The sequence below is a fragment of the Euprymna scolopes genome, chromosome 30 (assembly GCF_053919585.1).
Source record: "Euprymna scolopes isolate OS-2025 chromosome 30, ASM5391958v1, whole genome shotgun sequence".
Lineage (NCBI taxonomy): Eukaryota > Metazoa > Mollusca > Cephalopoda > Sepiida > Sepiolidae > Euprymna > Euprymna scolopes.
The window spans coordinates 40,888,518-40,907,106 of record NC_136511.1 but is presented as its reverse complement, the minus strand read 5'-3'; the positions used below and the strand labels follow the sequence as shown (position 1 = coordinate 40,907,106).

The following is an 18,589-nucleotide window of genomic DNA, read 5'->3' as shown; positions in this document are numbered from 1 at the left end:
GAGTCAATTATCGGGGACATTTTTCTCCAAACAGTAGCCTGAGATGTCGGACAATTTCTGTTTCTCTGTCTATTCTTGTGGTCTTGTTATTAGTAAGGGTGCTGGAGGTAAATGTTTCATCTGGGCTGACGTTACTCGCCTGATAGTCAGGGACCCGAACCTTAGATTAACCACTAAGGAGGCTGTCCTATCAGCAGATGCAAAGTACCGGAGCTGCTGTATTGCCATTGTGTGAATGGATTCTGGACCATACTGGTAGGGCCTCTCGATGCCATACTAGTGGGTAATTGTTACGGCTTTACCTTATCATGTACCACAAAAAAAAAAATTTCTTGTCTTTTTCTCTCTTACTTTCCCTCTCTTTCCTGCTCCAACCAAGTCTACCGACCTGCTCCACAAATCCCAAAACCTCATCATGACAAATCTCAAAAAAAAAAACATGAATAAACCTAGAACCCCATCCTTCAACGTAGACCCCTACTACCAGGTCTCCTTCTCCAACATCAGGGGTCCACGTTCCAACCTTCCAGAGGTTGAAACACAATTATAGGAGATGAAACCGGACATATTCTTTCTAAGTGAAACTGGCATAGGGCCGACCACTTCCCTAGACGAATTCATAATTAAAGGATACTCAAATTTAACAGCTAAATCTGACCCCTAAGATCACCATGGGCATGGAATATGTGCCTACATCAAAGATGGCTTTCCATGTGGTATGGATATCTCCAGAGAAGACCCTAATTTACCTAATATGTGCTTCCGGGTTGCACTAGCTTACATCACTGCATTTATATTTGCCCTCTATCGTCCCCACAACAGTGGGGTTACTATCTTTAAGAGCATATCTGAGAAAATTGACCACATCCTGTCTGCTCATCCTTCGGCTAACATTCACATTTGCGGTGACTTCAATGTCCATAATGTGGAATGGCTGACCCACTCAAATAAAAACGATGACGATGGGAGGTTCTGTCATGAGTTTGCCACTGCCTATGACCTCACTTAGATTGTTCACGAACCCACCTGTGTGCCCGATACTACCGGTCAGTATGCAAGCCTTCTAGACCTTTTCCTCACAACTTCCCCTGAGCTATGTTCATGTTCCATTCTATCTCCTCTGGGATCCTCTGACCACTTCGTTGTAGCAGTTAAGATAAAAATGAAATGTAATAAGTCTTCAGACGTACCTCTCCACCGTACTGTATATCGATACTCTATGGTTGACTGGGATAGCTTCCGTACATTCATATCTGACCTACCTCTGAATTCCATGTTTAAAAAGGATGTGTCCTCTATAGAATCAGACCTGACCGAATGGTTAATTGTAGGCATAGACCGATTCATACCATCCAAAAAACTCCAACAAAAACCTAACAGCCAGCCATGGTTCTCCCCTGAATGTGCTGCTGCCATCGTGCACACAAATCACTTTTTCCATAGCTACCAACGTAATAGATGTACTGAGACTAAAGCTGCTTTCAGGACTGCCAGCAACCACTGTAAAAGAGTAATAAGAGAGCTATATGCTCAGTCCGTTAAATCCAAAGTAGCTGAGCAGCGGCTTGGTTCCCACCAGTTCTGGCAAATAGCAAACAGGATCTTGAACAGAAGCGTGCGTTCTATCCCAACTATCATCAATGGACCTGAGGTCATCTCGTCAGCATCAGACAAGGCCAGATTATTTGCCAAGAACTTTGCAGCTAACTCTACCCTATGTGACAAAGGCCATAGACTCCCCGTATTTTCCTCCTATAACAGGCAACACGCTATGCAACATACAAATATCTGTGCGTGAGGTCGCCAAGCTAATCAAGAACCTTGATTCCAGTAAAGCAACTGGCCCTGACGGCATTCCAATTATAGTGCTGAAAAAGCTCCAACCAGAACTTGCCCCCATACTTACAAAACTGTTTAAGTGTTGCCTTAAGGAGAAGTGCTTTCCAACACCCTGGAAAACCTCATCAGTATGCCTTGTATTTAAGAATTCAGGTGAAAAGTCATCTCCCTCTCAGTACAGACCAATAAGTCTCCTGTGTGTCATGAGTAAGTTGTTGGAATCCATATTAAATAAAGAAGTAGTCAACCACCTCAACAGAAACAACATTCTTAGTGACATGCAATATGGTTTCCGCTCTGCAAGATCTACAGCAGATGTGCTAATGGTTATATCTCATAGGATTAGTGAATCTCTTGACAAAGGCTTCCTTTCCAGGGCAATTGCTCTTGACATATCACAGGCCTTAGATAAGGTATAGCATAAGAGCCTACTTCACAAGATTTTCAGCTACTGTATCACTGGAAATGTTTACTCAATCATTAAATCATTTCTCTCCAGTAGGTTCATAAGAGTAGTGGTTGATGTGCAGAAATCAGAGGCCCATAGTATTAATGCTGGAGTCCCTCAGGGGTCCATCCTTGACCCAACTCTCTTCCTGATCTACATCAATGATCTCCCAAAACACATACTTAAATCATTCGTTGACATCTACGCTGATGACACGACCATCTATGGCAACATATCAAAGGCAGTAAATGACAAAGTTCTCTCTGATTCTTTCTCCTCTGATCTTGAGCATGTGGTACAGTGGGGGAAGAGGTGGCTGGTTACTTTTAATGCATCCAAAACCAAGCTTCTATCTTTACATCAACGCTCTGATCCCCATCTGGCATCAATTGAAATGGATTGCTCGCGTCTTGGGGAGGCTCCATGTTTTGACAAGCTTCTGGGTTTGACCTTTACTCCTGATCTGAAATGGAACAAGTACATTAGGTCTGTTGCCAAGGACGCTGGGAAAATTGTAGGATCCTTCTACCGCTCCAGAAGATATCTCACTACTGATACAATTCTCTATCTGTATAAAAGCCAAGTACATCCAAGGATGGATTACTGCTGCCACATCTGGGCAGGAGCTGCTAAAAACAGCCTATCCTGCCTTGACAGAGTACAAAATAGACATTGTGGTTTAGTGTGGGATGCCCTTTTCTCTTCTCTGCAGCCTCTCTCCCACAGAACAGACGTTGCGAGCATGTCTTTGTTTTATCATTATTTCCATGGCAAGTGCTCGTCTGAGCTCCAATCTCTTATCCCCCTTGCCAATCTTTCACGAGAAACACCCGTCTGCCTGAAACTACTGTCAATAATTTTCCCCACTCTTTATCTTTGCCTAAATCCAAACGTAGATTCTATGAGCAGAGCTTCTTTCTCAGAAGTGCACGACTGTGGAATTCTCTTCCGTTTGCCTGTTTCCCACCTGACTACAACTTGGATGTCTTCAAGTCCAACATAAACAAATTTCTAACAAACTGCCCCCTTAAGTAAGACACTCTATCAAATCTCCAATACTAATGATTACTATAATACTATCTCATTGATTTACTGTACACGCAATAACCCCTATCCCTGAGTGGCCTCCGGCCTTGATGAGTGGTGACCCTCATGTAAAAAAAAACAAAAAAAACTAACAAAACCCCTTAATTATTTTAGAATTTCAGATAAAGATTTAACATTAAAATCATCATTCATTTCTAGGCCATTCTCGAACTGGATAGCATTTTTAGATCAGTTTATAAGGATTTTTTAGGCAATTGTATTGTTTTATGAGGGTTTTTATTGGAAGAGGAATTTTCACTCAGGGTTAATCATAGGGTTAAGAAAGTTTTTTAGGTTGTGGGTCTAGCCACTCGGATTTAGGGTTAAAAGGCGCTTTTTAAGGACAGGGCCTTGCCACTCGAACTTAGGGTTAGTGTTAGGGTTAAGGGAGTTTTATAAAGCTTTCCACTTGGATATAGAGTTGGTGGTAAAGTAGGGAGCTTGCTACATTTGTGGTAATGTTGCGGAGTGGCAAAATAAGAAAACTGAATTGTCTTGAGAAAGAAACGAACAATGTGTTAAATTGAATTAAACGAACTAGAATTTATTTGGTGAAGAAACAAATGAAAGAAAAGGGCACAGCACGTGTTTAGTTTGGCGTGCGTCTCTCGCTGTTAGCTGGTGAGAAGGAAAGTCTATTGTTGTAGAGAGAGAGAGAGTGAGAAAGTCAGTCCTGGCCATGGAGATAGAAAGTGTGTAAGGTGTACGTATTGTCTGATGGTATTTATTTGCTCCCCCACTGAGCAAATTAGGCACAAGGCCGTTTTTAATGTGAGGTAAAAACCAGCTCCCCTAAAAGTAGGCAAAAAGGGGGCACTCTGGTTACCAAAAATAATAATTGTCCCAGTATAGAGGGTTTCCCCTCCATTGACTGGTACAAATTATCTTAAGTGCAGCATCTGCCGGAACAGATGGTATTTATTTGCTCCCCCACCGAGCAAATTAGGCACAAGGCCGATTTTTAATGTGAGGAGTGAAGGGGAAAAGGGGACAAACTCCCCGGGGAGTAGGGGAGTTGGATAGTGACAATTGGTATGAAGGGTTGCCCCTACATTGACCAGGGTCTTATATGTGAGGTTGCCCACACATATGGTCTTTGCTTGCAGTATCTGCCGGAACAGATGGTATTTATTTGCTCCCCCACTGAGCAAATTAGGCACAAGGCCGTTTTTAATGTGAGGTAAAAACCAGCTCCCCTAAAAGGGGTCACTCTGGTTACCAAAAATAATAATTGTCCCAGTATAGAGGGTTTCCCCTCCATTGACTGGTACAAATTATCTTAAGTGCAGCATCTGCCGGAACAGATACTACACTTTGATCTCGGCCCGTATTGTCTGATGACTCTTGCTCCCACACATAGTAGCAGGGGATGTGACGCACGCGGGCGGGCCCCGAAAGGGAGCGAATGGTCCATCGACCGCTCAGGTTGGAAGCCGAATTGAAAAGAGGGAAGCAGCTTATGTCTCTTGCTTTTATAGTTGCTTCTTGTGGTCTTTTGTGCACGTGTGGATTTCCTTCAAAGGGGAAGTGACGTTGCCCATGTGTGCGTATGTGTGCGCGTATGTGTGCGTATATGTGTGTACATTAGCGTGTGTGTGTATGCACATGAATGTGAGTGTATGTTCGCGAACGTGAATATATCTATGTGTGTGTATGTGCATGCGTATGTTTGTGTGCGCGTATGTGTATGAAAAGGAAAATGGCTTGAGATGTGAACGCGTGTTTTTGTGTGAGACTAGAAAAGGCTCGCACAATACTCCCCTTCCCAGGGAAAAAATATGCAGTGTATATAATATATATATATATATATATATATATATATATATATATATATATATATATATATATATATATATATACTCGGGTTTTTTTATATTCAAAAGTAATGGACTAATGAATTCAACGAGGTTGTTAGATAGTGCTCAATAAAAAGAGCTGATAATACTTGTTTATTGTTATATAAACATGCTCACATCCCGCTGCTACAAATAGCCACTTGTTTCAATCAAACAACAGATATCATCAGGCAGCGACTTGACTATTCAAAAGTTCAATGAATAACCATTATTCATTGAACTTTTGAATAGTCAAGTCGCTGCCTGATGATATCTGTTGTTTGATTGAAACAAGTGGCTATTTGTAGCAGCGGGACGTGAGCATGTTTATATAACAATAAACAAGTATATATATATATATATATATATATATATATATATATATATATATATATATATATATATATATACATATGTCTTTTAATAACAGCAGTGTAAATTCGAAACATTATTTTGGTATTTTTTTACATTACGTCGACCTCCAGTTTTCTTTAAAATGACGACTTTTAAAAGTTTTTGACTATGCTGATTAAGAAAATTCCATTTAAATTTTGCAGAGACAAGTAGTTTTCGAGATATAAAGATCTGTATTATGCACTATAATTCACTGGATGCGTGCAATAAACTAGGTGTCAGAAACCATATTTAATAAATCTAGCAAAAATCAACTAATGGTCAGATTTTCGTGAAATTTTCGATACTTATCCATTTTAGAATGAAATTACATATAAAATGTAGTTTTTGTAAAATATACGAGGAGAAATATTTTTTTAGTGCGTGTCCCCCCCCCCTATTTATTTTTTTTCGAAATTCGAACAAAATATATTTAAATCTATCGAAATTTCTATTTATTATGAAACATAAGAGTTCAAATAAGTAAAAAATATTTATTTTTTAAAAATTTAAATCCACATATTGAACAAAAATTTACCTTGAAGTTGTAATTAAAAAATTGCTATGAACTTAATATTATTATGTTTTTTTTAATAGCGTTTTTTCGAATTAATATATACTATAATCAGTTGAATTGCCAAGAAAAAGAAACTCTGTAAACATTAATTAATTTTTAAAAGATTAAAACGATTAAAATTCCATTATTTCAAAATGTTCCGTTACAACATAGATTTTTAATTAATTGCGTTTAAATTTTTTTTAAATATTAAGTTTTCATATAAACATGACTCTTGTCAGCTATTTTATCGCCAGATTAAAACCAATTTGAAAATATTATTGCACAAATATTAAGCATTTTGTAGCCCCCTCTTCATATTTTGTTTGTCTCTTTTTACCGAATAAAATATGGAAGCCCGTAGGTAACCAAAAGAACATTCAGTAAAACCGTATTTCATATTTAATATACAAATGTTTACAATATTATTAATCATTAAACTGTGTAAATCTTAAAATCTAACAAAATTATAACAAAGATAAATTATTAATTGCAGTTTGAAGAAGATAAACAAAGGTTTTAAAAAATCATTAAGTCGCTTCTGCTTTTCCATAGTTCGTATAGTACACACAAATCTGACATCACGGAAACATGCGGTCCAATCTTCACAATCGTTTGGCAGTCCTTAATGTGCATGCGTGTAAAATAAAACAATTACGACTTTTTTCACTTCCTTGAGTATGTTAAGAACGGCTTTCGGAATAAACACCTCAACCTCCCCATGTTAAGAACGGCTTTTGGAATAAACACCCCATTTACGAGAGTGTGAAAAATATTTGCCCCAAATTAGCTGTGATATTCATTGTCAGCATACCCACCCGCAAATACTATAAAAAATTGAGGGGAGCCGTGTCAGTCGCAGAAAAGTGGATTTGTTTTCGCTCATAGTATCGGTCGCAGGGAAGTATATTTGTGGCGCTTCTACAAAATTGGAACGAGATTTTGTAGTCGATAAACGGAATTTTCAGATAAACAACGGTTTCAACTTTTTTTTTTGTCAATTCTAATAAGCTACAATGGTAGCTTCCAAATTATGCATTCGAAATTACCTGAATATGACTGAATTATTAAAGAAAACAACATTAACCGTGTTAGCAAATGAAAAATTGCCGCCATCTTGTTTAAATCTAAACGGAAAATTACCCCCCTTTGAACTCTCCTGTATCTGACGATCGTTTTCATCAAATCCTATTTTTTTTATTTTCTTTAATAATTTTGTATCTTATTGGCTACAATTTTTACGAGGAATACGTAGATACCACTGTTTTCATGTCAAATTCAGTTTTACGTCGATTTCCGAAATTTCGCCCCAATAGTGCAGAAGCGCCATATTTGTTTGCAGAGAAGTAGATTTGTTTATCGCACGCGCGTACAAACATGGTAGCCAGTGAATTACAGGGCCTAATACAGGTCTTTATATCTCGAAAACTACTTGTCTGTGCAATATTTAAATGAGATTTTCTTATTCAGTATAGTCGAAAACTTTTAAAGGTCGTCATTTTAAAGAAAATTGTAGAGGTGGACCTAATGTAAAAATTCAAAACATTGTTTAACAATAAAACAAATATTTTCCATACAAAAATAGCAAATATTGTAATTTAAAAAAAAACAAAACAAAGAAAAAAACGCCGACACATTCTCATACAAACGAGATTACACGCCAACACTTGTTTTCAATTTCAACGTGATTCTCAGCGGCGGTAAATAACACATTTTTTAATCTTGTCAATAAAAAATAATAACATTGAATTTATTGCGAGAGTTTTTTGTTGTTGGAAAAAATTTTTTTAATTTGATTATAAAAGAAAAAAAAAAAGAAAAAATTCAAAATTTAATTTTTCTATGCATTTTAAGAATTGTTGTATACCGGATTACACTTCCGTTTGCATCATCATCATCATCATCATCATCATCATCATCATCATCATCATTTGTGTACTTCATACTCTCAAAAGATATTTAATAAATATATAATAATAACATTAACTTTCTCGTGCGCATTTTTATTGGACAAGATTTAAATTTTAGTCATAAAACATTATTTTTTAAGGGTTGAGAAAAGTCTGTTTTGTGCGGGATTAGACTTCCGTTTATAGCTTCATCATCATCATCATCCGCTAAATTCCCACTTAAGAGAAGGAAAATTGTTTTGTCGTAAAGCTCGAACTATTATCTTCTGAGGCAGACTAGTAGTCTTGTTCGGCAACATTTAATTGTTTCTCTTCCCAGTAGGGTATTTATTTAACCCTCTATCCTTCTTGATTTTTTATGCAATAATCTAGCCGGCGAATTTTTTGGATTGCAAATAATTTCAACACAAGGGAGGGAGGTGAAAAACACGATTCTACATCATGGAGAGACGACTTACACCTATTTTCACATTAGCAACCTTATTGTCAATGGTAAGTATTAAAACAAAAAACTTTCATAGTTGCATATGTCTATATTTTCTCATTAAAAGAAAAAAAAATGTCTGTATATTGCTTTTTAATGCCATTGTTGTTAAATACTCGAAAAATGTCCAAACAAACTAAAAATCCTATTTTCTGACAAGATGGATTTTTATTTTAAAAAACATTTTTAAGAAAATTAAAAAAAAAATTTATCTACAATTTATGACTAAACTTTTTTATTTTTTATTTTGTTTACTTAATTTTCTCAAATTAGACACCTTCACGTTTTATTTACTATTAATCGAAATTTATAAAAATGCAAGAGTAAAATTCTAAAACGAACTTGTTGAAAGTCCTATAAAAAAGGAAAACAATTTCGAAATAAAATTCACCAGAATGCATTTCTGTTTCTTTGAAAATAAGTCTGTCAGCTTCTGGTTATATTGAAGTTTTCAGCTTTGACAGGGCTGCCATTAAAGCAACATTATCTTAACAAAATTATTGTACCTATTTACAATTCCTTTCCACGGGACAGAGTTAAACACCAGGGTCGTTTTTTAACGTGGAGAAAAGGTACAAAAATAAAAATTGTCTCAGTCGTTAAGAATTTATCCTCCACTGAAAGAAAACTAGAAATGGAAGTGCTGCTGCATCTGAAGAATAGATACTACACTTTGATCTTGGCCAAATAAAACTACTGCAGCAGCTTGTATAATTTGGTTCAATTAATAATTAGGTGTAATTTGGCCATTAAATTAACTGAACCAAATTTTAATAAAATTATTTGGTTCAAATCGTGTTGCTTCGATGGTAGCCGTCTGGAAGCTGAAAACTTCAATATAACAAACCTTGTAATAATAGTTAAAAAGAAAAAAAATTAGTTGGTGAGCCGTCAAAACTTAAAAAAAAAAAGGGGGGGGGGCTGTGTTTTTTTTTTTTTTTCTTCTTGAGCCTTGTTTTCATTTTTTTGGTGGTGTCCTAACTCGCTGCCGGATTCAACAGGGACGGTATTAATTAACCGCCATTGGACCTGATCTATACATGCCCTGAAGTCTTATTTAATGCAATCAAATGTTGACACCTCATCATTTCGGCCAAATTGATTTGAAACATTTGTTCTTTTTAGTTTTCAGATTTCACGGAAAATGGAAAATAGTTTTTAGTAAAAACTATTTTTTACACATTTCAAGAATTAAACATCTTTTTGTGCACGTTTGGTTAGGAACAAAGTGTAGTATCTGTTCTGATGCTTTTCTTCTAGTCTTTTTTTGTCATCTAGACCGAGTCAATTCTTGTCTCAGTCCACGCTGTCCCCCCCCCCCTTTAAAAAATTTTTTTTTTTTTAATGGAGCTGCCCCGTATTATATATCGATATTGTCTTTGCTCTGGTGAGGAGACAATATCAACATCCTTAACATATTTATTTCTCCCAAATGGGCATTGTCTTCCCTTAAAAGTCGTATTTCGTTTATGTGTGGGTGTGCCCGTGCCCGACTGCCCGACCGGCTAAGACTCCTAGCACACCGAGTGACAAACCTTACAGCCTTGGATTTAGTTTGACCCTGACTATTTTAGAATTAAAAAAGGGGGGGGGGCAAACTAAAAGAACGCTCCACTAAACGGTGACCGGTCAAATTTGGTTATTTAAGACTTCCTGTTTTAGTTAACAAAAAAAAATAAAAATAAAAAAATAATCGGCGGACCTGAAGAATATTGCTTCCGCTCTGTCCCCTCTCCCACACCCAGTGACCTATTATAGAATGGACACAATTTGATCAGATAATAAAATGAAAACAAAATTAGCTTAAAAACATCGATTGGTTCCAAAGATGGGTGATCGATTTACTAGAACGTTGCATTAGAAACTGAGAGGCGGGCAGCAGTCACTTGTACAGTTTATTCAAGACATTAAAAAATGAAAATATCGAAAAAAGGTTCTGTTGTAGTGTTGTACGTATCCGTTTTGGACTGCTCCGAAAAATTTTTTTCACTTAATTTGATCGAATAGCTTTTTATTTTTAGCGGAAAAACACGTTTTTATGACAGCGCATTTCTGAACTTTTTGAACACGCAACGGGGAGATAACTCAATCTAAAGCGCCGACCCCCCCCAATCTTTTAATACTAGCTTTTCTTCCCAAAAAATCGAACCTTTTGCGTGGTATCCTAATTTTTTTTCCGCTGTAAAAAAAAAAAAAACCCAAAAAAAACAACTTAATTTCATCGAATTTTTTCGGGGAACTTCATTCCATAACAGATACGTACAATTTAAACTTTTTTTTTCATTTTTTAATATCTTCATGAAACTGTCCAAGTACCGAAACAGACACCCCCTGCAAATATTTAAATATTTTTCATTTTTGATATCCCGGTAGACTAGTGTCCATTCGATAAAATCAACTAAAAATTGAAAAAGGAGAAATATATATATATATATATACTAGCAGTTCCACCCGGCTTTTCTCGGGCCCTATGTACTGTTCATAATATGTGCATATGTATATATTAAAGTGTGAATATGTACGGTAATACCTTTCTATATAATAGGCTTCCTTAACTACCAAAGAGAAAGGTTGGTAGAGACCGCAGACGTCTTTTTTTTTTTTTTTTTTTTTTTTTTTTTTGACCTTAACATTTGTTTTGGGCTCAAATTAAAATGTTTGACTCGTGTCCAAGTAACCTACATCTAAAATTTCAAGTGTTTAGACCTCTTGGCAGCGAAATTTTCGCACAAAAACTGATTTACCATTTATGTAAAGTTTCAAATGTTTAGACCCAAAATTGGCTGAACAGTTTACTACAGACCGCAAGGGTAAAATCTTTTGAACTTTGACCCCTTAGCCAAATTTTGAGCAAAAACAAAAGATTAAAAAGCTTGCCGTGTGTCTGAATATACTTTATGTAAAATTTCAAATATTGTCTGAGTAATTTGGTATTGACCGCAGAGGTCAATTGTTTTGACCCCTTAACATTTGTTTTGGGCTCAAATAAAATTATAAAGTTTGGTCCATGTCCAAAGAACCTATATCTAAAATTTCAAGTGTTTAGACCCGAAATTGGCAGAGTTTGGGAGAGTTCTCAAAGGTTAAATCATTGAACTTTGACTCCTTTACAGCCAAATTTCTGACCGATCAAAAAGATTTTCCCAAATCTCAGTACCCCGTATGTCAAATTTCGAATCTGTAGACCGAAAATTGGCAGTTATTTGGTAGGGAAATGTACACACATTTTCATTTTTATAGATATACTAGCATTTCAGCCTGGCGTTGCCCGGGTGTTTGGAGGTATATGTTGAGCAAAAAAGAAAAAAACAGTCAATTTTTTTTAAACTTTCACCCCCTATTATGATCCCTCTCCAACAGTTATTGTTTTGGGCTCAAATCAAGTTAAGTTAGATCCATGTTCAAGGAACCTATATCTAAAATTTCAAGTGTTTAGAGCCAAAATTGTCGGTTTGGTAGAGTTCTCAAAGGTCAAATTGTTGAACTTTGACCCCTTAGCAGCCAAATTTCTGGCCAAAAACCGATCAAAGATTTTCCCAAATCCCAGTATATCAAATTTTGAGTCTGTAGACTTAAAATTGACAGTTATTGCGTAGGGAAATGTACACACGCAGAGACATGTTCACTTATATATGTAGAAAATGGGGGCCAGATTCTCCAGGTCTGCCCCAAAAATCAAATTGCATTTTTTTTATTTTTTATTTTTTTTTTATTCAATTTTACTCCAAACAAGGCACAGTTCCACTTTATAAAGTAAGGGGCTACTATAGGGGACATACGTTGCAGGGGTATTATGAAGGGAGATGAGTGGCAAGATGTCTGTTCACATTACTCTTGAACTTCTGCATGTCAGTACAGTTGGGAAAGCAGAATCTGGAAGTGAGTTCTAAAGTTTAGCAGTTCTGGTGAAGAAACTATTCGAGTAGAAGGCTTTCTTCCTCCTATGGATCTCTACTGTAAAGGGGTGGGATTTAGCTGTTTGGTGTTCACGTCGAGGGGGTACAAGTGCTTGTAGTTCGTCAGAGCATTCACCATTAAAGTACTTGTAGAACAGGCAGAGGGATGCAACATTTCATCTATGGGACGGAGGCTGAAGCCTAGATGACAGGTTGGCGACTCTTTTGAACCTTGTCAAGAAGTAAGACAAGTAGTAGATGCACCAGTCCAAATGTGACAACAGTACTCCATACATGGGCGAATGATGGCCTTATGGAGGTACAGGATACTTTCAGGTATAAGTAGTTTTCTAGCACGGTAGAGAGCCCACCTTCTTTGCAGCATTCTTGGCAATGCTCTCAATGTATTTATTCCAGTTCATGTTCCCTGTAAACGTTAGGCTGAGGAGTTTAAAGGAAGTACTTTCAGGTCCAAACATTTTTTTTTTTTTTTTTTTTTTTTTTTAAATTGCATTTTCAAGTTAAATTCGGTTTTTACTGTATCTTTTTTTTTTTTTTTTTTTTGTTTCATTGTTAGGTGAAAGTACAGATTAGTTACAAAACTCCCTCTCCATGTTTAATAACTTTCTAATATTTTAGCACGGTAACATAAGTGCAGAAGTACCCTTTTTTTAAACAAATACCGTTTACTGCAGGAGTCAGGCATTCTCCTGGTTTTCTAAAAATTGGGAAGGTGCAGGAATTTTTTATCCTCACTGGTAGGTGCTTCAGAAACGCTGAAACTAGGTTAGTTGCAGAGTACTTTTTCTTTCAATTATATTGAACCAGTTGCTAGAGGGTGGTGGTAAGAATTAAATTTGTAGGAAAATGTTAGTTTAAAATTTTTCTATTTTATTATCTGTGCTCCGAAGTAACATCAGATATAAATGACTGGAGGTACAAACTTTTTTTTTTTTTTTTGTCAGAAAAAGAAAAATTACTAGGAAGTCGTTTTGATATTTATGCAGAATATAGACTGTGCTATTTTTTTTTTTTTTTTTATTAGATAGCATGTTCAAGTTAAATTCAATTGTTAAAGTATCTTTTAAATTGTTAGGTGAAAGTACATAATAGTTAAAAGACCAAACCCTGCTCATGTTAAGAATGGGTTTCTAAATGCTATTTCAGCGTGGTCCATATTCTGCATAAATGCTGTTTGTGTATGCATTTTTCACCTTGCATATTTTAAATTTGCTATTAATCGATTTTCTATTGAACTCTAAAAAAAAAACAATGACAGAAAAAAACATAAAAAAAAAAACAAACTCTGGGGTGCTAGTGTATTTGATTGGTACCAAATTCCTGCTCTGGAGTGTTAGATCATGTGATGTAGTCAGTGTAAAGTGCAAAAATGAATCCTCGTTTCTTGTCCGAAGATATGTACAAGCAAGTGAAGTCCATAAATAAACTTTGCTCAAGTTTCTCACAGTATAGATTGAACACTCTTAAATGCTATTACCAAAATACACTTATTTGGTTTATTAATGTCCACCATAGTAGTTTGTTTCTCAAGCTACACAAATTGTTCCTTCGACACCAAAACCAACGATTTAGGCTATTATCAAAATAGTCTTTTCTCTATTGGCTGTGGAATTATGGTAGTCCTGTGCAGTTCTAGGAGGCCCACATTCTCGGGCTTTGCTTTGTCATTTTTAGAAGCTAGTTCATTGCTAATCATCTGAGGTACTTCTTATCAAAATGCTGATGGGGCTACCCAGGCATTTTTGTTGGCCAGAATGCTTTTCCTCTAGGGCACTGGCTTTTCAAATCCTACTTTCCAACCCTTCTGTCACATCATCCCACCATGGGAGAGAGATAAGTAACTTCACAGACCCGCTTCCAGATGATGAAAATCGGAAAACATAGCTTCTTGATCTATTCATGATTACACTACCAGAGGTTTATGTAATGAATGCTCATAGCCCACTCGGGAACGCTGATATCTTGATGGATATCACCCTTAACTTTCACCCCAATCTAAAGACTCGTTGCTCAAAACGAGTAAATATTTTAAAAAGGCTGATTGGAAATATACTAGAGACCACATTACAGCAAACTCATTGTCTGAGCTTGATCCATGCCTTATCCTTACCTGACTTTCACAAAAAATACTCATCTAGCTGAAACCACTATCAATAATTTCCCCCACTCTATCTTTGCCTAAACCTAAACGTAGATTCCATGTGGAACTCTTTTTCATTTTCCTGCTTTCCAACTGACTACAATATGGTTGTCTTCAAGTCCAACGCGAACAAGTTCTTGATGAGCCGTCTCCTTAAATAATCCAATTTACTAAATTTTCACTAACGATTACTACAATATTGAGCACTAGTGCACTTAATGATCCGTGCTGAAATAACTTTAGAAAGCCATTCTTAACATAGGGAGGATTTTTTTATACCTAATCTGTACTTTAACCTTAAAATTTAATAAAAACAGAACTTTAAACTTGAAAATGCTATTTAAAAAATAGCGCTGATCAATAAGTGCACTAGCACCCGATATTGTCCCGTTGACTACTGTACACTCATTAACCCTTATCGAATGGCCTCCGGGCCTTGATAAGTGGTGACTCCTGTTAAAAAAAAAAAATTATTTTTGGTGAGCAGTGTGCAAATGAGGCAACTGAATGAATCAAAGGAGGCATTAAAGCACATGTTTGCATACAGAAATAATACAGCATTTCCAGTTTAACCTGTGTAACTGCCATTGTACAAAAACAATGTTTACCCAATACAGCTGTCATAAGTTTGAGACGAATAAGCAAAAAAATATATAGAAGCTAGAAATCATAAAGAGTGAAATAACTGCAGCCAAGTTAAGATATACTGAAATGACAAAAACGGATCAGGAATTCCTGATTTCTGGAAATTTTATCCGTGTAACAGCACGGAGGAGCACATGGGAGAAAATATCAGGAGCTATAAGATATTAGCAGCAGCAGCCGGAAAAAAAAAAAGCACATATGCAAATTAGGAAGTGTGCGCAAGCTTGCAGAGAAAAGGATAAAAAGGACACCACATGGTCGGCAGAAGAAAAAGTAAGGTTGCAAAAGATGAACGTGTAAAGAAGTGGCTGTCTACGACTGTGTAGTGGAGCAGAAAGAAAAACATCCAGTGTGTGATAGACATGTGGCAAGAGAGATTTTTAAGGTAGTGTTGAGATGGGGAAAAGAAAAAAAAACGGTAATAATTGACTTGTTAAAAAAGTTGTGCTAGATTTATTTTTGTTTGTTCCTTTCCGACAGTGCTAGATGGCGTGGGGGTCCGAGAGGTTTGGGCTGTAACACAAGATTCAAGCATAAGTTACAGTGTATTCAACACACATTCAACAATTTCTCTAGAATTTTATTAAATTTTTTTTGAGATTTCAACAAAGATGTAATTTCTCTATCGTTCTAGGATTATTGTGATATGTTTAATATCTGAACTGTTACTTTCGATGCTCACCAAAAGAAAAAATGAAAAAAAAGTTGTATTGAGAAAGGACCCCCCCTCTCTCTCTCTCTCCACACCTTTCAAAAGAAAAAAATCTTATCTGATTAAAAAATAAACATCTAGCAAGTAATTCTGAACATCTGTTACCAACACATAAAAATGCCACTTGTCCCCATTTAATTGCCTCCCCACAAGGGCAAAGTTAGTAACAAGGTATTTAATGCAGCGACATCCAGTTTTTGGAAAAGGGGGTTCACTTTGGATCAAGGATAAAATAATTGCAATCTAATGGGGTGCGTGATCATTTGTTCTTTCTATCCCCTTTTTCTTTTTTAGTGTAGGCACTTTGCTAATATTTCTCTTGTTATTTCTATGGAAGGTGCTCGACTGAACTCCAATCTTTGCAAGACATTCAAATCAAGTACTTGTATTTCTATTTCAATTGAGAAAAACTTTGGAATTTCCATGAAGTTATTTGCAAAGATTTTCCATGGAACACATTACTGCATGGTTGTTTCCCTGTAGTTTATAATATGTTCTATGTGATGTATGGAAGTGAAACCTGATTGGTGAGTTAAGGGATGTGTGTTGCAATAAGCAAAATGATATATGTAATGTTTGGCTTAAGAACAGGCATAAATCTGACCTCGAAGGATGATGAAATTTGGACAGTATCGGGAGATGTGTGCATAACAAGACTCGAATGAAATGATCACGTTAGAAGAATGACAGTTTTTTGGTTAGATGTAGAACAGTTAAAGTAACAAAGACCAAGCAAAACATGGGAGTGATAAGAATAGATTTGAGAATGAGAGGGAAAGCCATATATCAATTTGGAAATCAATTCCTAAAAGCCATCCAACATTTGTTAGCATGTAAAATGAACTTTAAACCTGAGCCAGGTTTTGAATTGGTTACTGCAACGTTTCTTTCAACTTGGTGATGCTGGGTCAATGATTTCACAGATGAAGTCACCTAGGTGTCCTTGAAGGGTGTGGCCAAACCAACAAAGGCATCTTTCAAGCATGAACTGTACTACTGAAGATACTGTCGCCAGGGGACACAGGATGTGAGGTAGGCAGTGAGGGTCGAACATACGTCCAGTTTGCAGAGGTTACTTGTTTGTATAAGCCAAGTTTCATAGCCATAAAGGAGATGGTGCAAACGAGGGTTTGGTATATTCTGACTTTGGTGTGCAGCTTGATTTCTTTTGGAAACTAGAACTGTGGTTGAAGTTGATAGAAGACTGTCTGAACATTGCAGTTGAGGTCTTCCTCTCTTAGGTCTGTTGCGGTGATGTAGGAGCTAAGGTATTTGAATGAATTGGCATTAAGGTTTTTGTGTCAAGGACAAGTTTTTTGTTTGGAAGGAGATTTGCCATCACTAACTTTGTATTATTAGTTTATCTTCATGCCAATCTTTGAAGCATAAGATTACATCTTGTCAATGGCCGATTGGATGTCAGTGTAGCTTTCTCTCAATATGCCAGCATAGTCGAGATCACTATATTGCATTAAAGCTTAGCTTTGCTTTAATAATATTTGATTTAAAGTTTAATTTAAAAATAAACGTTGATCCTACTGTCTTAAAAAAAACTTTTAAAAGTCAAACCCTATACGTATTATATAGCATATGTAACGTATTATATAGCATATGTAACGTATTATATAGCATATGTAACGTATTATATAGCATATGTAACGTATTATATAGCATATGTAACGTATTATATAGCATATGTAACGTATTATATAGCATATGTAACGTATTATATAGCATATGTAACGTATTATAAGTGGTAGTTCTTAGATTGGACCTATTTTTAGTTTCAGAATTTGATATAGCAATGTAAATAAAAACAATTCTAATTACTGCGGTTTCATGAGACATATCGCCAGATTTATTATGCAGATATTGTTTTAAACTTATGCTTTTTGTTCATATTTTGCTCTATACATTTGTATATTGAGCCCTTTTTAATGTTACTCTTACATTGTATCTAAATACTCCATTTTCTATGATTTTAGTTTCTATTTTCACAATTATATACTACAGTCTTTCCATCAACTGGTGAGTTGACATGTATATTCTCGCTCTTGAATCAAATTAACTTGAAACCATCGCTTTCTCATAGCTAATCACTATTGTTGTATAATATCAATTATGAATAATAGATTTTGCTCTAAAAAACGGAAAAATTGAAATGTATTGCCTTTCTTGGCATATTGTGTAATATGAATGTTAAAAAATTAGCAGTTCAGCCCGGCCTTTCTCAGGCCCTATGTACTGTTCATAACTTGCCCTATGTATGAATACACTTTATGAAAGATTTCAACAATTTAGACCAAAAATTGTACAAGTAATTTCGTAGAGACCGCAGTTAAATTTTTTTTTTTTTTTTTTTTTTTTTTTTTTTACTTTGACCCCAATTTTGACCCCTTAACACTTATTTTGGTCTCGAATCCAAATAGTTTTACTCATGTCAAGTTACCTACATCTAAAATTTCAAGCGTTTAAACCCAAAATTGGCAGAGAAATTTGGTATAATCTTTCAACTTGGACCTTTTGGCAGCCAAATTTTTGTCCCAAAAACTGTTTAAAATGCTTGCCGCATGTCGGAATACTCATTATGCATCAATGTCAAATGTTTAAACCCAAAATTGGCT

At 35.9% G+C, this 18,589-nt stretch overlaps 1 protein-coding gene across 1 annotated transcript in view; it reads left to right on the top strand.

Moving 5' to 3' along the window:
• Positions 1-8,056: 8,056 nt before the first annotated feature.
• The window catches only part of LOC145254765 (endoplasmic reticulum resident protein 44-like), a 121,440-nt gene continuing 110,907 nt past the window's right edge, over positions 8,057-18,589 (top strand). The window contains exon 1 of the mRNA XM_080113529.1: positions 8,057-8,559. Within this exon, the coding sequence (XP_079969655.1) occupies positions 8,509-8,559 (51 nt within the window). The 5' untranslated portion in view covers positions 8,057-8,508. The remainder of the gene's footprint in view (positions 8,560-18,589) is intronic.